Here is a 24,788-nt window from a genome sequence, read left to right as displayed (position 1 = left end):
AAGGGGAACCCTCCTACACTGTTGGTGGGAATGCAAGCTGGTGCAGCTACTCTGGAAAACAGTATGGCCTCAAAAAGTTGAAAATAGAGCTACCCTATGACCTAGCAATTGCACTACTGGGTATTTACCTCAAAGATACAAATGTAGGGATCCGAAGGGGTACATGCACCCCAATGTTTGTAGCAGCAATGTCCACAATAGCCAAACTATGGAAAGGGTCTAGATGTCCACTGACAAATGAATGGATAAAGGAGATGTGGTATATATATACAATGGAATATTATGCAGCCATCAAAAAAATGAAATCTTGCCATTTGCAACGATGTGGATGGAACTAGAGGGTATTATGCTAAGCGAAATAAGTCAGTCAGAGAAAGACAAGTATCATATGATCTCACTGATATGAGGAATTTGAGAAACAAGACAGAGGATCATAGGGGAAGGGAGGGAAAAATGAAACAAGACGAAACCGGAGAGGGAGACAAACCATAAGAGACTCTTAATCTCAGGAAACAAACTGAGGGTTGCTGGAGTGGAGGGGGGTGGGACGGATGGGGTGGCTGTGTGATGGACATTGGGGAGGGTATGTACTATGGTGAGCGCTGTGAATTGTGTAAGACTGATGAATCACAGACCTGTACCCCTGAAACAAATAATACATTATAGGTTAAGAAAGAAATTTTTTTAAAAATTAAATTATTTGAGAAGTAAAAAATAAAATAAAATTTGGACTTTGTCCTTTGAATGGGATCTGTTTTGTGGAGAATGGATTTGGAGTGGGGAGAGGGGATGTGGAACTCTAGGAGCAGGAAAACTGGCACGAAGCATGTTAAATCACTGTTGGTGAGAACATGACTTGGACTTAATTTCAGCCTTCAACTCAAAAATGCACATTATCTTAGCACCCAGAACCCTGAAAGTTTTTGACATCAGTTTCTTTTCTTATTTAGAGCTAATCATTGACGGCCTATCATAAACTAGAATTTGCTGGCAACATTTAGGATCTACCATGCACTTTCAAATCCTTGAAACTGAGGTTTAGAGCTAAGTGGTCAGTGGGACCCAGTAAGACATTTTTTATATAAGGAGCGATATGATATAAAGAACCTAGAACTGAGTAAGAAGAGTTGCTGTAAACATGCAAATCAACAATGCCACAGAAGTACACCCTTGTGGTTTGTTGGTATGTAAGCAGCTTGTTCACCGTTCGAGTCCCAGGATAGGCAGTGAGGAGGAGACTAACTGGTAAGGCTGGAAGAAGGGAATATAGTGGATGACAGTAAGAGCTTTGAGCCTTTTGGAATGTGCTTTGTGAGAGGAGAGTGGGGCCTTCCTCACAGATATGGTATTATTATTCTGTCATCAGCAGGAAGCAATTCTCACGAAACCTTTATTTTCCACACCAGTAAGCCTTGGTAGCAAGTTGAGCGGGTTTGTCTTGTGTCCATGGTTAGGAAACACAAGGCTCTTTGTTTGAGCAGAATTCCTAAGAGAAAATTTTCTGTGTCAGATGACTATAGGTAAGTCTGTCTGTCTGTCTCTGTCACATCTGTCTGAAGAAACTTTAAGGCATTGTTCGTGTTACTTGCAGGGAATTTGGGACTACTAAGGTGGTCTCTTAAATGTTTTTGTGCATCGATGAAGTATGACTTCTTAGACATGTCAGGCATCAGCAGGCCTTTTTCCTTTCTCAGTGGGACCATGTGGGACAACCTTGTATTAATCTTGTGTTTAATGGCCTGATACTGAAAAGCTTGACACCACCCCCAGCCCTGCTGCTGCTGCCAGTTGATACCCTCCCTGCAGAACTCTTGGAGTAGACCAGTGTCTTCCTTGCTCATTCTGCACCTGGAGAGTATGCTCTGATTGAGTTCCTATTGAAGTAGCACAGATCTCCTTTCAGTTAAGTCAAGGATATCAATAAACCCATCCCAGGGAAAAGCCATGGTATGCCTGTTACAAATCTTAGTGGCAGCCTATCTAAAAGAGGAATACAAAGTCTGATGCTATGCCATAGCTGATCCCTTTTGGGATACCGGTTAAGAGATTTTTTTTCTTTTTAAGATTTTATTTATTTATTTGACAGAGAGAGCGAGAACAGGAACACAAGCAGGAGGAGTGGGAGGGGGAGAAGCAGGCTTCCCGAGGAGCAGGGAGCCTGATGCGGGGCTCGATCCCAGGACGCTGGGATCAAGACCTGGGCCGAAGGCAGACGCTTAACGACTGAGCCACCCAGGCGCCCCCGGTTAAGAGATTTTAATAGAAGGGGCGGCTGGGGCACCTGGGTAGTGCAGTCAGTTATGCATCTGACTCTTGGTTTTGGCTCAGGTTATGATCTCAGGGCATGAGATTGAGCCCTGCATCAGAGTCCACGCTGGGTGTGGAGCCTTCTTAAGATTCTCTCTCCCTCCACCCCCCCCCCCAAAAAAGATTCTAATAAAAGTTACAAAAACTCAAATCAGCTGGCTTAAGCAAAAAGGAAGATTTACTCTCTTGTATTAACATGAAGTCTCAACTGTGGTAGGGCAGTTTCAGGGTTGGAAAACAGCTGTTTAATGTCCTCAAGAACTCATTTTTTCCCCCATCTTTCACACTGCCATTCTCAATGGCTTAGCCCCACTCAGGATGGCAAGATGGTTGCTGCAACTTCAAACTTCATATAGCGTCAGAATAAAATTCTGGGGATACAGGAGGATTATTTCATTCTATATATCTCTATCAACAAGGAAAACCTTTGTCAGAGTACCTTAACAACTTCCTAACATCCTCTTATATGTCTTAATCACTGGCAAAAAAAGGAAACTTGGCAAAGTCTAAACTTTTGGTTCCCCTCCTTGACCCATTCCACATGGCCACATGGAAGAGGGGAGATAGTTGAACAGTAGTGAGGTTCCATATTAGACAGGAGCGAGGCAGGTGAAATAGTAGAGTCTGCTGCACTAAGTGGTTCGTATATTTCCCAGCATCTGACATCTGAGCACCCGTGCATAAGGGCATTAGAAATAAGTACTGTACTAACTAGTCCTAGTATATAGTGGATGCTCAAAAAATGTGGTAGATGATTGCTACAGTAATACTCCAACTTTTACTGTAAGATGCAGATTTTGTTTTCCACATTAACATCTCTGTGGCATCTTACATTTAATGGTATCTTGTAATCAGTGACAGCCAGTTATATGAAAACCTATTGACACCTCCTGGTGAGATTAAGAAAGGTCTAATACTCAGACTGCTGAGAGTTGGTAAAATATCACTGGTTTTCTTTAGGTATTAGTGGGGAGACATTGCAATATATGGGGCAAAGCACAGGAAATAGCTTGTGGTCTGTTGATTGACATCAGCTAGTTTGATTTCAGGTATTTGACCTTATGTGTATTTACTCCCTCACTTATTGAAGGCAATGGGTTGTGAAGGACCTGTTGACTCAGTAGGCCAGCAGTAAAGCTAGGTGTGAGGAGACTAATTTTTCTTTCTCATTACATTCACAAAGCTAGGGAACCTCCCTAAGTGTGTGTTCGTGGCCCTGTCTGCTACTATATAAATAAGTTTATACTACACTTCATAGGAATCCTACAAGTGGCATTCCAAGAAATAGGAAGTTTGGGAAGCAAAATAATTCTTAAATTGGCATTTTCAACATGTGATTGTATGTAGTGCTATAAACCTTGCTAAGAGTTCTAAATGTTACATTATTTGAATACTACTCTACTCAATGTTCACAGCATTTTCTAGTATTTGAATAATCAGTGTAGGCTACAGTTCTTTTAAATATTATAAATTAATTTTTTAAAGATCTGTAATGAGTAAAGAGTATGAAAATGAATTTAAAGAATAACTTAAGATTTTGGGAATTCTTGAGAATCCAGAGAATTCCATTTCTTTGTGTGTGAATCTGTCAGGAATTCAGAAGCACTAGTGCCTGTGCCTAGAAATTGCAATTCAAGTGGGTTTTAGGATTTTTAGCAACAGTTCCATGAAGGGCCACAAGGTGGAGGTGGTGCCTCATGGAAGTAGCTGGTTTTGTCTCTAAACTCACACTTGGCTTTTTACAGCAAGAAAGTGTTGGGTTTTTTTTTCTTTGCTGAACAATATTTCAGAAATGTCCATACACCCAGCCTATGTCTTCTAAATATTTAAGGGAGAAGTCGTACTACACAAACTCTTCTTGAAAACAGAAGAGGAGGAATTCACCCATCAAGCCATCTGGGACTACCATTTTTTTTTGTTATAAGTTCTTTTAAGTTCTATTTCTTTAGTAGTTAAAATACGTATTCACATTGTCTGTTTTTACCTGAGTGACCTTTGGTAGTTGGCATCTATCAAAGAATTTGTTCATCTCATCTATGTTCTTGATTTCATGAGCATCAAGTTGTTTATACTGTTCCCTTATTATCATTTTAATGTCTGTAGAATCTGTTGTGATGTCACCTCTTTCATTCCTGATATTAGTAATTTTGCTCCCTTTTTCCTTCATCTGCCTAGAAGCTTTTCAATTTTGTTAATCTTTTTAAAGAACTGCCTTTTTGTGTCACTGATTTCTTTTTGTGTTGTTTTCCTGTTAACTTTATTTATTCTATATTTACTTCCTTTATTTGCTTTGAGTTTATTTGCTCTTTTTTTCTAGTTAATGTAGATGCTTGGATCATTGAGACCTTCTACTTTTCTAATGTAACCTTTTAATAAATTTCCTTTTAAGCACTGCTATAGCTGTATCCTCCAAATTTTGATATGTTGTATTTTTTATTTTCATTCAGTTCAGAATGTGTTTCATTAATTCTGGAAAATTCTCAGCCATTTTCTCTTTTTTTTAAGATTTTTATTTATTTATTTGACAGAGACACAGCGAGAGAGGGAACACAAGCAGGGGGAGTGGGAGAGGGAGAAGCAGGCTTCCCGCGGAGCAGGGAGCCCACTGCGGGGCTTGATCCCAGGACCCTGGGATCATGACCTGAGCCAAAGGCAGACGCTTAACGACTGAGCCACCCAGGAGCCCCTCAGCCATTTTCTCTTAATGTATTATCTCTCCTTTGTTATTTTTGCTGTCTCTGTGGCAGTCTATTTGACACAGTTGGAACTATTACCATTTATTCCCTTATATTTTAACCACTTTTTAATGATTTTCATCTCCTATTTTTTTAATATTCTGTTTAATTTCCTCGGTTCTGTCTTTAAATTTGCTGATCTCTTTTTCAACCTTGCTTAAATCCATCTATTAATATTTAAATTTTAATGACTGTATCTTTCATTTCTGGAAAGTCTGTGTAGTAATTTTATTTTTTTGTGTAGAAATTTAAAAAAAATTATCCTTCCCTTTTTCATGTTAAACAGGCCATTATTTCAGTTTATGAAAAATTCATGGTGGTATCCTATTTGTGTATCTGCTTGACTCTTATTTCAGGTGGATTATCTACCTTGTTTGTTTTGTAAATTTTGATTGGAACATACCTTTCTGATTCTTTTTCTGTCCCACCTACCCCACCCCTAAAAAAAATCTTTTCTTCCCCCCTCCCCCCGTGAAATTCTTATGAGTTATCATAAGGATTGTGGAAGCTTCCCTCCAGAGAAGTGTTTTTTTGTTGTTTTCTTTTGTTTTGTTTTTTGGTTGTTTTTAATGCTTCAAGTTCACTGATTGATGTCTGTTGATTGTCTTTTCCTGGGTCTTCATATGCTGAAGTAATTCGGGATTGTATCCTGAATATTTTTAATATGATATTATGAGACTCTGGGTTTTATTTAAATCTGCCAGTTTGGTGGTATTTCAAGTTCTGGTCTACATCAATATGCCTGTTCCTATTTACTTTTCAGAATCCTTAAATAACTGCTTCATGGGGCACCTGGGTGGCTCAGTTGGTTGAGCGTCCGACTCTTCATTTTGGCTCGGGTCATGATCTCCAGGTCGTGAGATCAAGCCCCTCGTGGGGCTCTGTATTGGGCATGGAGCCTGCTTGAGGATTCCCTCCCTCTGCCCCCCCCCTTGGGAGTGCATGTGTGTGCTCGCTCTCTTTCTCTCTCTCTCTCTCAAATAAATAAATCTTTTAAAAAGACATTTAAAAGGGCACCTGGGTGGCTCAGTCATTAAGCGTCTGCCTTAGGCTTGGGTCGTGATCCCGGGGTCCTGGGATCGAGCCCCGCATCGGGCTCCCTGCTCTGCGGGAAGCCTGCTTCTCCCTCTCCCACTCCCCCTGCTTGTGTTCCCTCTCTCACTGTCTCTCTCTCTGTCAAATAAATAAAATCTTAAAAAAAAAAGACATTTAAAGAAAATAGCTGCTTCATGCATTTTTTTTTCTATGTTAATCACCATACATTACATCATTAGTTTTTGATGTAGTGTTCCATGATTCATTGTTTTGTGTATAACACCCAGTGCTCCGTTCAGTATGTGCCCTCTTTAATACCCATCACCAGGCTAACCCATCCCCCCACCCCCCTTGCATTCTATCCAGGTTTTATAGCTTTGTTCAGTGGGAAAGATGGGATGGAATGTGCTTATTCCATCTTAACCTAGAACCTTTCCTCCAGAGATTTTACATTTGCTTTATTTAAATAACACTAGCTCCTGACCAATTTTTATGTTAATTTGCTGAGATTTGAACCTCAACTTTCAATCCCAAACCTAAATTAGTCACACAGGCCTTAGTTTGAATTCTTAGATGAGCTGAGCCCAGCAGAAACAGACAAGAGACTGTATTTAGTAGGCAGACTTTTTCTAGTCTGTCTCTTCAACAAAAATGTTAGCTTTATGCAGGGAGTGAAGTTTTAGTCACTCAACTCCCTTTCAATGGTGGATCCAAGGGAACGTTAACATCAAATGGTCACATCAGATTTGATGGTCACATCAAATTCTTCAGGGCTATGGTAGCATCTGACCCATTAGTTTTCTTCTTTTGTTTTGGCACCTGTGTATTTCCTTTATTTCCTTTAAATGTGGCTGTTCATTAAATTAATATTTTAAGTTCATATTTTCTCTAGCATTTATAAGGGTTTGTAGCAGAAAGATTTTCAGATTTTCTTGATCACTGTCTTGTTGAAACAGAAGCACTTTCTATAGATTTTTTCTTTTAAGAATCAACTGAGGGGGCACCTGGATGGCTCAGTCGTTAAGCGTCTGCCTTCAGCTCAGGTCAGGACCCCAGAGTCTTGGGATCGAGCCCCGCATTGGACTCCCCACTCTGCAGGAAGCCTGCTTCTCCCTCTCCCACTCCCTCTGCTTGTGTTCCCTCTCTCGCTGTGTCTCTCTCTGTCAAATAAATAAAATCTTTAAAAAAATAAATAAAAATCAGCTGATACACATAAAAACAAAATTAGAGGCCCAAATGGGATAGTACCTCATTTATTGCTAGAATTATTGGAATTTTTTATACACACATGTACATGTAAGTATAAATGTGTCTATATATGTTTTAGGCTAGAAACGATTACATTTATATTAAATCAGGATTAAAAGTCTCTAGAAAAAACTTTGCTTTGGAAAAAATATTCTCAGTGCAATGAAATTAATACTGGTCTCAAATTACTACTTGCAGATACTGTAGAAAGGGCAGTTTTAATCTTTGAGAACAAAAATAAAACCACTGCTCTAAATAACTAAAGAGAACTGAGGTTTGTGTGGTTACTTCTTTTTTTTTTTTTTTTTTTTTTTTAAGATTTTACTTATTTATTTGACAGATAGCAAGAGCAGGAACACAAGCAGGGGGAGTGGGAGAGGGAGAAGCAGTCTTCCCGCGGAGCAGGGAGCCTGATGCAGGGCTTGATCCCAGGACCCTGGGATCATGACCCGAGCTTAAGGCAGACACTTAACGACTGAGCCACCAGGCGCCCTGTGTGGTTACTTCTTTATTTGTCGTCTGTTTGGTGTCTTAACAATGTCTCGGCATCCAGTGTAAAATTCACTAGGAGTCTCTGTTTAGTAGATGAGGAGACTTCTTTTTCCTTTCACTTGCAGTGGTTTCTCGCCAGAAACACGTTCTCCCCTTCTTTCCTGCCAGGAATGAGTAGTGACAGCGATATTGAATGTGACACTGAGAACGAGGAGCAGGAAGAGCACGCCAGCATGGGAGGATTCGATGACTCTTTCATGGCGCAGCCCCCAGATGAAGGTGCAGCACCTGGTGTCCTTTTACAGAGATTAATGAAATGTCTTTTCTGCTGCTGCAGCTGCTGCTGCTTTTTCTTTTTTAATTATTGTCATTTGAGAGACAACATTCTATGGGGTAAACAATACGGTGAATACCGATAGGTATCCCGGCTGGTCAGACACCTGCGGGCTGCTGCTTGGTGGAGCAGGGCACCTGAGCATAGCTTCTGGGTTGTACAGAGTTGTTTAAAATAAAAACAAAACTGAGAAGACTTTTCAACAGAGGCAGTTTGTCGCCTGCAGTGCCTAAATATTTAACTGTGTGCCCTTGTATAGAAAATGTTTGTCAATCCCTGGGGGGGGGGGGTCAGATGTTATTAGATGTTATTAGCCTAGCCAATAAGGTAACTTTTTAAAAGATTTTTCCTGATTTCTTAGAAATGCATTTAGTTGAGGGAAGCATCGTTTTTTAAATTTCCTCTTCCTCCCAAAAAGGAATAAAACTCACTGAGAGAAAGTCATTGTTAGTATTTTTGCTTTGTTTTGTTTTAGGAGTACAACCTAATGATTTGATATTATGTATACAGTGTGAAATGATGAGCACAGTAAGTTTAGCTAACATCCACTACCCATTGTCAGTATTTTATCCAGAGACGTCTGAGCATTCCTCTGCAAGATTTCCTGGAATCACAACATTGTCAGGCTCATGCTAGTTGTCAGCTTTATAATTTTACAGATTTCCCTGATGTTCTAGTGTCTTTTTCAAAACAGAGCTAAGCATTGGATGATTTTTTAAGTATTATGACACTTTTAGTAATTTTCTCTGTTTCTGAAAGAAGCCGCCAAATTTTGGGCAAGTTATTTTGAGTGCTGATAGGTTTGTAGTGATATCTGCAGGTATAATTTAATTTGCTTTAAAATACATTTTATGTTTACAGAGTTAGTCTTCAGAGTACATACAGCCTCCTCATTTCCTCTTCCCTTCTTCAGCTGCTCCCACAGTGTCCCCAGGAGGACAAAGTTAGGCAGTGCCTTTCCTCTTCTAATTTGAGGGTATTACACATTTTACTTTTTCTCGTTTATTTTCCCTTTGTGCTTGCTTATACCTGACTCCGATCACAAATTCTTTGAAGACAGAGGTTTATCTACAACCCAGTACATCTTTATCGCTTAAATAATATGCTTGGTAAGATTTAAAGACATGGAAAAGAAAATACTGGTCCTTAAATACTATTATCTGCTTTTAAATTTTTATCTTAGATACGCATTCCAGTTTTCCTGATGGTGAACAAATAGGCCCGGAAGACCTCAGCTTTAATACTGATGGAAACAGCGGAAGGTAATTTTCAAATCAAGAGAACTGACTTGCAAGCTACCTTGACCCTGAGATTTGCTGTAGTTGGTGCTCAAATTTGTCATCAGTCAGATAATCAGATTTGGTCTTATTTTTTCATCATCTCTACCTGAAATAGTAATGCTGAAACTTCAGAAAGTAGCACAATTGTAGTATATGACATTAGTACGCAGGAAAATATTAACAGCGTGGGAAGAAGAATTCTGTGTAATGTAATGAATTAACAGTGTAGTCCTCAATTAATTTAGTAAGTTAGTATATTTATAAAAGGAAGTTTGTCTACTACAGTGGAAAGGTGATTAACTGCCACACAGTGTATGTAGAAACAGTGCATGTGCTCGGTAGCCTGCTAATCCTCAGTGCTCTTCTGTCTGTGGCTAGATGCTCAGTTGTGTTTAAATGACCACCTTTATATTTTGGGTTTTAATTATAGTTTATAGCTTCATTAATGCCTGTAAATTAGGGAACAGAAAAATTACTTATTTGTAGATTCTGCCCTGTAGATACTTTATGTGAATAACTAAAGCAAAACTAGACTGAGTCTCCTCTTCGGAGTATGTTGGCTGACTAAAGTTAATTTATTTACCTTTTCTTGTTTGTTCAAGTGCAGGCACACTGATTATTGGCACATAATCTTTCTGTTGTATGACTTTTACAAATATAATTCTAAATGAGTGAAGTTCATGTGAATTGGTTATGTTTCCCAGTCATATGAACACATGGAAGATCATTTAAAATTACTTCTTTTTTTTTTCCTACCTTTTACTAAACAACTATAGTGCAACAAGCATTTTAAAACCCTCTTTTCTCTTTTATTTTCATTAGTTGGACATTGGTTTCAGTGTCAATACATTTAAAGATTCATACATACTGCACAGTGGTTTACTTGAAACTGTGGTGTAATGTTTACTTTCATACTCAATTAGCCCAAATTAATTGCCAGACTTTCCACCGTGCTCCTACATTTGTGTTTGATCTGCTATACTATTTGTGAAAATTACACTGCAAGTTGATAAGACTATTGAAGAAGCATGAATATAATACACACGTGAGAGGCGCCTCATCTACTTCTATTTTACTTATTTCCCATGTCTAATGTCTTGCCAAATGCTGTGATTCATGGTTTGCTTTTGTTCAAAATGGTTCGCACTTTTTGTTAATAAAATGAACTTGAGAAAATATCATGCCTCTGCAGTTTATTAAAAGTGGGACAGGAAGCCCCCCCGGGTTTTTTTCCTATTCACATTACCTGTGTATGATAGAGGCTGTTAAGCTGAGTAGACTGTTAGTAAATGCATGGGGAAATTAAGAGACTTACTTAGATTCTTGGTAATATATATGGGTACTTTTTCTCCTTAAAAGTTAGTTGGAAATATTTAAGTACTATAATCATATAAGAAGTAAAAATTTAACATTCGCTTACTAACATGCTAAGTGTTGGCATGCTGTTGTAGTTACTAGGTGGTTTATCAGGCAGTAATACTCTAAGGCATTACTGATACATTCTTTTAAGGAGACTCATCAGTTGGAATCCACAAACACAAATATGATTGACTACTTTGAATCTCTTGCTATTGCCAGCTCTTTTTAAACTTATATTTGATATAGAACTCAGAACCCATATATCTTTATATCCTGTTTGTTTTCAAAATATGGAAAACTACATGTGGTTAAGAACTAAGAAAAGCCTGAGAAAAGACTATTCATTTGGGGAAATTACTTGTAAATACTTAAGCATGGGTGCTTTAATCAGGAGATTCTCTTGGGTCATTAATCTACACAGTAGCATTTTGGGGTATCCCTCTGCCCTTTATTGGGAGGAGGTGCACTTTTTTAAATCCAAATGTTGTTAACCTTTGCTTTTAATTTTCATGACCTTGAGTTGTTGTTTTTTTTTTTTTTTTTTTTTTTTTGTCCATGGATTCTCTAGAATGGAATAGTGATACTTGGATTGTGGTATATTTGGATCTTGAGAATTTTTCTGGCTTTCCTTATGCTTTCAAGTTATGTATAAAAATCAGGAGTGCTGCCCTTATTTTGATGAATTGAGAGCTGGTTGAGACCCTTTTAATTTGGTAGAATTTGAATTCACTATATCAGCAAGACTATTTTTGGTTGTTACAGCTGTAGGAAAATTTGAAGGTATTTAGTTCTTTATACTTGCACCAAAACTTTGGAGGGAAAATATTTTGAGCTTAATTGGTATATTCTCGTGTATTTTAGGAACCTATTTGTACCATATTCTGATTCCATATTTAAGAATAAAATCTATCTCTTGAAAAGCAAAAAATGCAAGGTTCTAAAGAAATGATATTGAACTTGCCCTCCTGGTATAAAATCCTCTATTTTGTAATTAAAGTTGACAACAGGTTTTACCAAAAATCAAAAACAAACTGGTAGATAACTAAAGGACAGAATGAATACTCAGAAGCAGTTCCACTGTGGTGAAGAAAATCATGTCTATTTTGTTGGGCTCCAGCTTATTTCATGTCATGTTGTTTGAGAATTATAAAATAGTAAGAAATATGCAGCATGTATAAATTCTCACAGTCCGTTGAAGAAGACCTTTGGGATTCAGTTAACAAGTGTCTGGCATTCTCTGTTAGTAGACAAACCACTGTCCTTGAGCCAAATCCCTACCACTCTTTGTTTTTGTAAACAAAGTGGTTATGAAACACAGTTAACATCTGTTCACTTATGGATTATCAGTAGCTGCTAGTGCCCTACAAGTGGAGTAGCTGCTAAGGAAACCTATTGGCCCCAGAGCCTGAAATATTTACTCTCACACCCTTTACAGATAAGATTTGTTGGCCTCTGCTCTGTTGATATTAATGGGAACTTCATGTGTTTTTAGTATAGAAGGTTTAGACTTAAAACATTTTTAAGTCAAAAAGACGAAACATTTGATTAGTTCTTTTGTGCTTTGTTTTGTGGTATGGGGTGATGGGCAGCTACTATCCCATTATAGACTCATAAGAAGCCTGAAAGACCAAAAGATTTCTTCAAAGATGAAGGACCTGTTAGCTTTTAGTAGTGGGATTGAAAAATAGAATTCCTTTCCCAGTTTCTAGCCATGTTAATATATTAAATCTGCACCAGATTGCTCCGTGGTGCCGGGAAGCCTTGTGTTTTCCCTCTTCTTGATGTGGTGTGCCTGCCTTGGCTATGCTAAATTCTAGGACGCTGTGAGTGAGGGAAGAAGTCACAGGCGAAGGGACCAGTTCCTTTTCCCTCTCCCCCCAGTGGTGGTTCATGATCTGATCTGCAAGAGATTTGGCTCAAAAGAAATCTCTCCCCCCCACCCCCCAATTCTCCTACTTGTAACTCTCATCACCTGCATGCAGTCTGTGCCTCAAGCATCCCTCTACTCTGCTGTTACTTTCTGGCACTTTGTATATCCTAACAGTCCCCATCTTTTCTTTCTTTCTTCCTTTCCTTTTCCTTTTCCTTTTTTTTCTTTATACTTTTCCCCTTTTAACTGAAGAGCATAGTAGCTCTTAGTCTTTCCTTCCACCGTTGCCTTGTTTCAGTATTTAGTTTTGTTTTTTGTTTTTGTTTTTTAAGTAAACTCTACTGCCAACATGGGTTCGAACTCAATGCCCCCAGAGTCACATGCCCTACTGACTGCACCAGCCAGGTCCCGCCAGTATTTAGCATTATTCTCACATTTGTTCCTGGAAAATTCCTTCTTAATAAATGTGTTCTCTTAGGCCTAAGGATATAGTAGTTAATGCTTGCATTGTGCACAAACATACTGTTTCTGGACAACTTTGACCAACTGTGTCATTGAATCCTTAAGTAAACCTTTGAGGTAGATGATTTGAGTGTCGGACCCATTTGGCAGAGAAACATGCAGTTCGGGGAGGGTAGGTGATTCTCTCAAGGTTCAACACCACTGGCAAGGATGCAGTGCATTGCTGGTCCTAGTACATTTTTCAATTCATCACACTTGAACCAAACCCAGCATTTTTATACCTAATAATTAAAAAGCTAAAGACTGCCCTTTTTTTTTTTAACTTTCTATTTTGAGATAATTTTAGAGTTACAAAAGAGATAAAAAATCTTGAGTTTCCATATACCCGTTACCCAGCTTACTCAGCTTCTTCTTTTCTTAACGTCTTCTCTAACTGTAGAACTGTAATCAAAATTAGGAAATTAGTCTTGTTTACAGTACTGTTAACTACAGAATTCGTTCATATTTTACCAGTTATTTCATTAATGTCCTTTTTCTGTTCCACGATCCAGTCCGGCATCCCACAGTGCATTTAGTTGTCATGTTTCCCTAGTGTCCTCCGGTCAGTGACAGTTCCTCATCTTTCCTTGTCTTTCATGACCTTGACATTTTTAAAGAGACCAGTTATTTTCTAGAATGTTCCCCTATATGGGTTTGTTTGATATTTTCTCGTATTTAACTGAGATGAAGCATTATTGGAAAGGCTACCACAGAGGTGATGTGCCCTTCTCAGTGCATTGTATCAGGGGCTATATAATGCAGATACTTATTTTGATGATGTTAATCTTGATTACTTGGTCAAGGTGATGTTTGCTAGGATTCACACTATTTATGGTTTTTCCCTTTGTAATTACTAAATATTCGGGGCAAATACTTTGAGACTATGTAAATATTCTGTTTTTGCTTTATCTCTTACTAATTTTAGCACCCACCAGTGGATCTTGCCTACAACAGTTATTACTGCAGTGTTCTAATATTTTCTATTTCCCTAATTTCTTATACATTATTAGGATTCTGTAAGGAAAAGTCCCTTCTTCCCCATTTAGTTTTTTTATTCAACCACTTATTTATCAGTGTGGGCTTGTAGATATTTATTTTATTCTTTATGATCCAGTATTATCGTTATTTTACAGTTCCAGTTTTAGCTATCGGAAATTCTGATTAGCTTTTGTATCCTTTGGGTATGTTCCATCCTTCTTCCCACCCTCCCTCCTCCTTTCCCTCCTCTGCCCCACCAGGTGCTCCACGCTTACCTTGTCTTTTCTCTGACCTTTTTTTTTTTTTGGACAGTGGTATTTAGAAAGTAAGATTGGGATGTTAAGGTGTGCTTACTGTTACTAGAGTGTCACTGCTTCTAGCCCCTCTCAGAGGGTAGAATAGAAACCACCTATATACTTACGCAAACACAGCTCTATAGATTTTTGTACATACATATATGTAAATAATGTTTTAAGAAGACACACCGTGAGTCTGTATTGATGCCTACGATACCAGTCCCAGCTCCACAGCGCTCATTTTAGCCCTCCCTTTTATTTATTGGATCTTTCTCTAACAGCCTGGCTCTCATTAGCCACAGTGTATTTACTTCCTTGTTCAACTGTAACATACAAACCAAGCAGTTTCAGAACTGTTGACCTATAACCCTTGTGAGGAACAAATTTACCAACTACAGTACAGCGTCAGTATACAGTTTTTTGTTTTTAGCCTTCAGTATCATGACAAACACTTCCCCCCAAAGTTATTTAGGTCCTAAGATTCAGAGTTACATTAGTTCCTTTCTGCACCATCCTCGTCAGTGTGATTATATGATTCATTTGTAATAAAGTAAGATTCATCTGTTATAGTCTGCATTTTGTCCTCCCCACATATCCTGGTTAATCTTTAAATTTACAGACATTGAAATTCAGTCTTTGAGGTATAATGCAGTGTATGTGGGTTTAGCCAAATACAGAGTCGTGTGTATCTGCCACCATAATACTACATCGAACAGTTCAGTCGCCCTCAAAATGCCCTCATGCTAGGCAAATCCTCCCCACCCCCCCCAATTGCTGACAACCATGATCTGTTCTCTGTCCTTTTAGTTTTCCCTTTTCCAGAGTGTCATGTAAATAGAATCAATAGACAGCCTTTCACTTAACAAAATGCAGTTAAGTTTCATCCATCATGTACTTCCTTTATTACTGAGTAGTATTTCACTGTATGGGTGCACCACAGTTTAGTTACCCTTTGAAGGACATTTGGGTTATTTCCAGTTTAGGGTGATTATGAATCTTACAAACATTTGTGTATAGATTTTTGTGTGAACATGAGTTTTCATTCTTTAGAGGAATATATGCCTTGGAATGGGATTGCTGGGTGTGTAATAAAGAATCTGGCTGGCCTTTGTCTCTGGTTCCTGGGATATAGCCTCTTAGTCCTTGGAATTTCTGGAATGATAGAAGTGTCTTTGTTATTTATGGTGGGTCCTGACAGTTTATGCTAATGAGATAACTCAGGATGGAGGTGGGGGGGCTGGCACACAGAAAGACTAATCATGGGATTAGAGGATTGGGGCTACAGTCACTTCATATCAGCCTGAATAGTTCAGCCTCATTGCCAGTGAGTCAGTCACACTTACCTTATGAAACCCCAGTAAAACCTCTGGATACTGAAGCTCAAATGAGCTTCCCTGGTAGGCAGTATTCTGTATTGTCATCCATTATTGTTTTGGGAGGATAAAATGCTCTGATCACAAGGAACCTTCACATGGGTACTCTCCCAGACTTCACTCTGTGTGTCCTTTCTTTTGCCTGGTTTTGATGTTTGTCCTTTTGTATAATAAAACTGTAATTGTAAGTAGAGTATTTCCCTGAGCTCTGTGAGTCGTTCTAGCAAACTTTCAAACGTGAGGGGGGTGGGCTGGGGACCCCCGAACTTGGCAGCTGGTGTTTGAAGTGAGAGGACTTTGCCCTTAAACTGTGAAATTTGGCCTAACTCCAGGTAGTTAATGTTAGAACTCATCTCAGTGAGTTATGCGGTAAGTACTGCTTCACTTTATAAGAAACTACTGAACTCTTGTAGACGTGGCACTGCCATTTTACATCACCAGCAGCAAATTACGAGGGTCCTAGCTGCATCCTATAAACACTTGCTACTGTCAGCATTTTTTTATTTATATCTAATAAGTGATACTGGTTTTGCTGATATTTTGCTGAGGATTTCTGCATCTATATTCATGAGGGATATCGGTCTGTAGTTTAGTTTTTCTGTCTTCATCTGATTTGGTATCAGAGTAATGCTGACCTTACAACATCTTATTCTGAAGAGAATGTATAGAATCTGTGTTATTTTTAAAATATTTGGTAGAATTTACCGGTGAAACCATCTGGAAGAGATTTCTTTTTCCTAGGTGTGTGTTTTTGGTACTTGTCCTGCTCTGTATTCTCTGAGGTTCCTAGATCTACGGTTTGAGGTCTGTCATTAAATTTTCAGAAATTCTCGGCCATCATTCCAATATTCCTTCTGCCCAGATCTCTTTCTCTGCTCCTTCTAGGATTCCAGTTATGCATATGTTAGGCTGATATTGTTCCACAGCTCTTATATGTTCTGTTCTGAGTGTGTCTTTGTTTTCCCTTCACTGTGCATCTGTGCCCACGCCTTTTTCAGTTAGGGTAATTTACGTTGATTTATCTTAGTTTGGTGATTCTCTCCTCGGCCACGTACAGTCCACCGATTACCCAATCCGAAGCATTCATCATCTTTGTTATTTTCCATTTCTAGCATTTCTATTTATAGTTTCTCTTTGCTGAAATCGCCCATAAGATCTTGCATATGTTGTCCACCATTTTCATAACAGAATCTGTTTTTTTTTTTTTCTTCAGAGTTGAGTATTTTTTCTTTGACTTATAATTGATATACAACATAGTGATTCAACATCTGTATACAGTATGCAATGCCCCCAAGTGACAGCTACCATCTGTCACCATAAAACACTATTACAATACCAAAACTGATTGTATTACTTATGCTGTACCTTTTGTCCCTGTGACTTACTCATTCCTTAACTGGAAGCCTGTATCTCCCACTCCCCTTCACCCATGCCCCTACTACCCTCTCCTCTGGCAGCCATCAGTTCTCTGTACTTACGGGTCTGTTTCTGCTTTTTGTTTTTTAGATTCCACATATAAATGAAATCATTTTTGGTTTCAGGTCTCACATTTAGGTATTTCATCCATTTTGAATTTATTTTTGCATATCATGTAAAGAGTGTGGTCCATTTTTCCTACCACCATTTATTGAAGAGACTGACTTATCCCTCTTGTGTACTTTTACCCTTCGTCATAGGTTGACCTTGTGGGTTTCTGGGCTCTCTATTCTGTTCCACTGATCACTAGGACTGTTTTTGTGCCAGTACCATACTGTTTTGATTACTACAGCTTTAGAGCATATCTTGAAATCTGGGATTGTGATACTTCCAGCTTTGTTGTTGTTTCTCAAGATTGCTTTGGCTATTAAGGGTTGGAGTCTGGGTTCTGATGATTTCTTCAGTCTTCAGAACACATGTTTTGTTTTCATGTGGCTTTATATATTTTGTTGAAAGTGACATCTTGTGTAGGGCAGTAGATCGTTTGAATTGTTTTTACACCTGAAAATGGGCAGGTCTGTCCTCCTGCTTAGACTTGCATTGCAGAGTCTGAATTAATGTAGGTTGGGAGTTGTGCTTGGTTTGAGGTTCATCATTGCAATAATTAACCTTAGCACTAAGTAAATTATCTTCCCTTTGAATAAAAAAACAAATGACTCATGGTTTTAAATTGCTGGGTTTTATTAAGGTATTGGCAAAATTTCAACATACATCTTACCTGAATGAACAGTTTTAATAAATAAAATATGAAGGATCACTCATGATTACAACTGAACTCAAAAGTGAGCTGTAGAGCAGGTCTGTAAATTAATAAATATACTTGGTAAGAAATGATTCACTTCATTCGCTTCACTCCATAGAGAATTCTTTGCAGAGAAATGTTATGAACAAGGGAACAAAGCCTGTCTCTCACCAAAGAGCACCTAGAGTAAGAGTTAACAATGATGTATCTGTGGATTATCTAATACATCAGAGTTTATTAGAGTATTTCCTTTTCCAGAACAACTGCTGTATCAGTCTGGAGTTCCCAGTTTTATTTGCTTTTTTCTAATTAGTACAATAAGTAGTCTTCAAAATAGAAGATAAAATGCTGCTAGATGAAGTAACAATTATTTTTCAAAACAGTACCATTTGTCTGGAAAATAGTCATGTGATAATACTGGCGGTATCTTATTTTGAAAAAAAAATTTTTTTAAGCTATTCACAGGTTAGAACAGAAGGGTGAGTAATTTATCCATTAATATGACAGGATTTTAAAAGGTCAAAAAAGTATGTTCTTTTGCTAATTTATGATTCAAAGAAAAATTGTCCGAAATGATGATGTGACCAAAGCTATAGCATCCCCCTTTATGGCCTTGCGTAGGTGAGAATGGTCATCAAGTGAATACATTGTATTTAAACACTAAAATAATAATTTACAAATCACTTTCTCACAAAGCCTTGGCAAGCCTTTGATGGGGAAGGAAGTACTTGAACCACAGCAGTTTTATCTGTAAACACTGAACTTCTTTATGCATCATTTTCGTCTGCCCATCAGATGTTGCACTTCTTACTGGCACAGTGTTCCAACAATGGAGTACGGTTGTCGAGAAGATGCGGCGTGACGCTATACCACCGCGTTGACATTACACCACTATAAATGTGGTCAGACTCAGACTCAGTGTTGACATTAACATTGTTGACATTGTCCTTGGAAAAGGTGTTACTTTCAAGGATCCTCCTAGTTAAATGCAACAGAAACTTTAATCTTATTAATTCAAGGACAGTGGATGGCACTTCTAGGTAAAGAAAAGGTATATACATATGTGTTTCCACCATCCTCTTTAGCACAGATGTGAGTGGGATTAATTGCCCCAGTGTTTGGTGCTGTAATGTTGCTAAACCTCAGATATCCCTCAAAAGTACACATCTAGAAAGTGAACAAAGGAAACCTTTAAGTTAGGGACTGATTCCCTTTGAAACTCACAGTGAATGTACAAGGAGTTTGTAATGACTTCATTTGGTAACTTGAAGTCTTTTTTCCCTAACGAGTACTACACTTTCTTGTTTATATTTGTTTTACTATTTCCTATTCTAACAACACTTTAGCAAGCAAACAAATTGATGCAGATCATGTTAAATTGAAAAAGGGATACTGTCACTCTTAAGGATTGAGTGTAGGATTTTCACCACCACTAAATTACACAATTAGTAAAAGTACAAAACACGTAATTCACAGACTATTACCTCAGCATTAACAGTTAATATATATTATATATACTTTTATACTGTCTAATATTTTTACAATCACCAGATACACCATCATTAAATACAAGTTACAGAATGTGTAGATACCATTAGTTAGAGGGGTACTTATTGCTTACATTAGCAAGCAGCAAATAAGGGCACAGGATTTGAACTGAAGGGAACTACTTTCTATCACCAGTGGCATTAAGATATAACACTGCATTTCACAAAGCACTGCTTTTTACCTAGTTTATGGAACCAAGAGCAGCATGTATCATACCAATAACCACTACTTTAATATTATAGAATTTTAAAGGACTTACCTTTACAAATGGTACCTAACTACTCTATAAATATGCATGTTGTGAACAAATGAATAGTTGCTATTTTTCACAATATTGGTTTATAAGTTGACCACACTAGAACTACTTTGCTTTATTTTCTAGAGGGCTACTGGTATGAAAAATGGAATTAACACTGCTTATATAGTCAGATCTACGAAATTCAGACCCTCAAGGATGTGGTCTGTGTTCATCTGAGTTTTATCCAACCATTTTTCCCCACTGAAAAAACCTATCATTTGTATCTTTCCTTTCACCTTCTTTATTCTGCTCAAAAATAGTAGCAATGGACAACTATAGAAAATCTTGAAAAAATTATTTAATTTCGATAAGTGCTTTGGATTATAATGTGTACCAATATTCTGCTGCCTGCTTTCTTGTTTCCTTAGATAATTTGATTTGAAACTGACACTGCATCTGATGGGTTGTTAACAAGATCTAGGCTTCAGGAAATGACAGATGTGAGTGGGGTCCGTGTATGAGGGTCAAACGTCAGGTTGGTGAAAAGATTCTGGTACTGTAGTCGGAGCCACATTTATTCCCTCCTTCTCAGCCATGTGTCGCAAGACTTGAGAAAAAGAATAAATGACTTCAAGATCACGAGAAATACTGAAAATCTCTACTTATATCCAAATTTTTAAAAATAAAACCTACGGATTAATCTGATCATTGCTAAAGTGAAGTTCTTGTGTATTTGCTAGAGCTATACTGGCGTCCGGAATATGCTATGGAATCTGAGTTTCCGTTATGGGTGTGGGGAAGAGAGTAACTGTATTATTTTGTAAAAACACAGGCCGTGGACGTTTCTTGGCAAGAGCATTTGGTCCGCCCCCCCCCCCCCCAGTGGTGTGAGTGAGGGGGCAGCTCCTAGCCAGTGGCATGGCTGGTCCACAGTCGACTAGGGGAGGGAAAGAGGTCATGTGGTGATATTCATGATTCTCAAGAGAATCAGAGGCTGCTTCACTGACTGAATCTGATTACTAGTTTATTTGCTGTCTTTAGTTGAAGATACGCTTCTAGCTTCAAACTACAGACACGGCAAAAAGCAGACAACTTCAAATTATCAAATGTAAGTATTGAAATGAGAAAGACATCCTCTCTGCAGTCTGAAGCGGCAGGTAGCAGGACTGTGGAGCTTTCTCCATTCATAACTAAACAGACCTCAGGCTCTGTTTACCTGCCTTCTCCTTTGCACTTGGCCTCGGGGCTCACTTTAGGCAGTACTTTCAACCTCTTTCACACCAGGTATTTCATTCCCTTGGGGGAAACAATTTTAGAGAAGTTAAAACCAATATTTTTCATTCTCCAAAACCACTTTTTATTTTGTAGTAGTATATGCCTTTGCTGTCTGTGAACTTAAGAAGAAAAAAAAAAGGCAGAAAAAATAGAAATACTATTTGATTCTTCTTTTTTAAATGGCAACTTGATTCTAGTATGTTTGTACCTAACATCATCTCCGTTAGACCAGTTTTATTCCTGAGATGAAGGTACAGTGAAAACATCATAGCATCATAGGTTAAAACCAGTTGACAGCGGTCTTCTAAAATGACAAATAATAAAAATCCCGCCAAAAGCACCATAACAGGTTATGAAACTCCCAAATAGCTACACAGCCCTAGGAAGTACTTTTTAATTCAGAAAATTTTTATCTTTTATGTTACAAGAAAAAAAATCAGTAAATCTTTTTGACTATATACCACCTCACAAGTCAGAAAACATGACACTTTTATGGTAGTTTTCTACTTTCGTTGTAACCAATTAAAACCCATATGGCTTTTAGTCTTTTACCAACTGAAAAAAGAGGGGAGGGTTTCCCTCATAGTCCCCAGTCTTTTGAGGAACATCCCCCAACTACATCTGATTCTGCTTTAAGTTTTCCATAGATAATATTAGGCACATCAAACCAGATTTCACCTGCATTGAGATTTCAACACTAGATATCCTGACTAAAATAACTCACAAACTTCCACTAGTGATGTGAAGGGGTAGTAAAGTGGGGGTCGTATGTAGGTGTGGAGACACATCACAGGGACCAGTTGTATAATTTTGCTAGTGAAACCGCCAATACTTTGTTTTGTTTTAGATTGAAAACACTACTTTGAGTTTCCTAGAGATCTATTTACATTTAAGAATTGAGCCATCCATGGTTTCATAATGAAGCACATATATTTCAGAAATGTCTACCTTGTTTCTACTCTGATAGTGGTGTTTTTATTGGGGGAGAGCTAGCTAGCCTACTTTAAAGAGGAAGTTTTATATTTTGTGGCTCCAGGGAAGGCCTGGATCTGGAATATCATTACTCTTTCTGAGCTTCCTCATGTTTGCACTATATCCTTTCCAAATATTTTGCCTCCATGGCAGAAAACTTCTGAACAACCTAGTTCTCTTCCCACTTCGAATAAGTGAGGATAGACTAGTGCCTATTTTGTGGGAAGGCTCTTGAGCAGACATAAATGAATACAACTTTGGATTAAACCTGAATCCGTGCCGTCTCTTTGAATAACGATAGCGTAAATGAGACAATCTGGAAACTCTCTTTCCCAGGAATTTGAACTGTTCATCTTCCAACCTAGGACAGACAGGAGACAAGCTCTCCATTCTGTCTATCTGCTGCCCTGTTGAACCCAAATTAAAAGAGGGAAACTCTCCAGCACCACTCTGTTCAGGCAATGATGATTGAACTGATTTTTTCTCCATTATTAGCTCATTAATAGAATTTGCTTTCTTTGGTGCACCAGGACCAAACATCTCATTTGGTGGCAAAAACTGGGCACTGTGAGGTTTGCTTGCTTCTATTTGTGTGAGATCTAGGTAGCCCGGGTCTTCCAGCACGTTGATTTGGGACCCTGGGCTCAGGCTAGTTCTATCAGTGAATGAATCCACGCGCCCATCATAGCCTAGATCGGCTGGTGCTGAGCACTGGTGCTGAGGCCAAGGGCGTTTGCACTCTCCATGATTCTCCTTATCATCCCCACCATCTTCTTGCCCTCCTTGAAAAGAGTTCTCTGTCCAATCTGATTCCTCACTAACATTTACAGCTTTGTTCATGTCCCTCAGGAATACCACAATAACAGTGATGTTATCACTTGACCCAGCATCACGAGCTGATGCAACTAATTTGTGGGCAACCATGCTACTGTCTCCATTATTCTCCTTCAGGTGGTCAGATACAACTTTGACTGCCTCATCAGGATTCACGGTGTCATAGAAGCCATCACAGGCCAGAATGAGGTAGTCTTCAGTTCCATCCAAAACAGTCGAGGCAGAATCTGCATCCCCACAGATATATGGCTTATGTTCAGCGTCTCCTGTGGGAATTAGAAAGGAAGTCAGATTTTGGTTTACCTTGCATGTAAGAATGTTTATGGCCAATGCTGTGACTGATCACAATACTGGATTTTGATCTGAATTTACTGGAAAGAATTTATAAACTAGTTTCAGATAAAATACTTGAATTCTTTGTTAATCAGATGCTGCTCACTCCTTACTTAGTTAAATAATTGCCATTCACTGGGCTTAATTTCTCACTAGCTTACACTCAATCTTGTGCCTCTAGCTATGATTTACGCTTAGCTGAGCATGGCAACAAATGTCAAATCTAAGTTTTTTGCTGCATTGAAAAATTCAGTGTTACATAGAAAAATTTTGTTGGTTAACAGATCTACTTTTTTTTTTACTAGTAAAGTTTGATTTAATTGAGATCTGAGAACAAGTCCACATTGAAAAACAAACCAAAGTTGTGGTCATTCTCTTCATTAAATACTTAATTTTCTGTCCTTGTTTTCAAATTAATAGCTTTATGCTGCTAGCACAGAGAAAGGTTTGAGTTACAAGGGATTTTTAAAAATCAAGTCCAGCTCCCCTCAAGCCAGGAAAAGTCATCCCAAGATTCAGACAAGAGAACTAGAATGTTAGTCTCTTGGTTCCCAATCCAGTTTGCTTTCTACTTTTTAATGCCGCTTTACTTGTAACTTCTAGAGAACTGGAAAATGTATGGCCACATTTCTCTCCTCTTCAGGGACTACCATATTCTTGCTGTCTTCATTTGTCTCTGATCGAACCCCCACCGTCTTTATTGCTGTTGTTCATTCTCCACTTGTGAACAACTGTGAGAACCCCCAAGGCCCTATTGGGTCATTATTTCTCCTTTGTTTAGTTCATGCACTTACTTATAGAATGACATTTGAGCTGGGTCTTGAAGGATAAGTTAGTTATCACCAGGCAGGGAAGGGCTGGCCCTCGGTTGAAGGAATTAGCATAAGCAAGGCACAGAGGCAACCGTTAAGCAGTGATGTGTAGCTATATATGGGGTGCTTGGAGTGGAGATAGAAACCTAGCCTAGTGTGGGCCCAAGGTCTCCCCAGTCTATCACCAGACTATGGAGAAAATTAATCACCTGCAATGCATTCTGGATCTTTCAGATCTGGAGCACTTCCCGATCCATTCACTGTACATTCATTGTTTTCCTCTGGGTACTTGGAGAGAGCCTAGCCAAAGGGTCCCTAGCCTATTTAGTAACCATATAGCTTATTAATACAACAAGGGATGGTCGTTTACTACTTCTTTACATAGAAAACAGTATTGAGCAATAATTCCTAGATTAGGGTACCATAATTGGGAAACAGTAGTTAAAATTTATAAAATGTTTTATCATTTGTAAAGTAATGACATACAGCTTAATGGTTAAGGATGCCAGCATTGGAGTCAGACTGCCTGGATCCAAACCCTAGCATTTGTTACTTGCAGACCCTCATCAGTTACTGTCCTCTCTACAGTACTAAAACTGCTTTTGGACTAGGGGATGATAAAATGAAGATAATTATACGTAAGTTATCTGGCCCTGTCATCACCTGTTCTAGGTTCTCTCCTACCCACATAAAGTTCTCTCCAACACTTCCCATCCCTGTTTAATCCTCCAATAGGCCCAGAAAACTCAA

At 38.5% G+C, this 24,788-nt stretch overlaps 2 protein-coding genes across 5 annotated transcripts in view; one reads left to right on the top strand and one right to left on the bottom strand.

Annotated features, from left to right (window-relative positions):
- Positions 1–10,609, top strand: part of TRIM37 (tripartite motif containing 37) — a 178,212-nt gene extending 167,603 nt beyond the window's left edge. For all 4 annotated transcript variants that reach the window (XM_032428782.1, XM_032428784.1, XM_032428783.1 and 1 more), the window contains exons 23-24: positions 7,986–8,096; positions 9,335–10,609. In XM_032428782.1, the coding sequence (XP_032284673.1) occupies positions 7,986–8,096; positions 9,335–9,417 (194 nt within the window). In that variant the 3' untranslated portion in view covers positions 9,418–10,609. The remainder of the gene's footprint in view (positions 1–7,985; positions 8,097–9,334) is intronic.
- A 9,447-nt stretch (positions 10,610–20,056) lies between these two features.
- PPM1E (protein phosphatase, Mg2+/Mn2+ dependent 1E) overlaps positions 20,057–24,788 on the bottom strand; it is a 183,055-nt gene continuing 178,323 nt past the window's right edge. Inside the window, exon 7 of the mRNA XM_032428780.1 lies at positions 20,057–23,159. Coding sequence (XP_032284671.1) covers positions 22,105–23,159 — 1,055 coding nt within the window. The 3' untranslated portion in view covers positions 20,057–22,104. The remainder of the gene's footprint in view (positions 23,160–24,788) is intronic.

Source organism: Phoca vitulina, unplaced genomic scaffold (assembly GCF_004348235.1).
Source record: "Phoca vitulina isolate PV1807 unplaced genomic scaffold, GSC_HSeal_1.0 scaffold40, whole genome shotgun sequence".
Lineage (NCBI taxonomy): Eukaryota > Metazoa > Chordata > Mammalia > Carnivora > Phocidae > Phoca > Phoca vitulina.
Note: the sequence above shows the minus strand (reverse complement) of the source record. Positions and strands in the feature narration are given on the sequence as shown.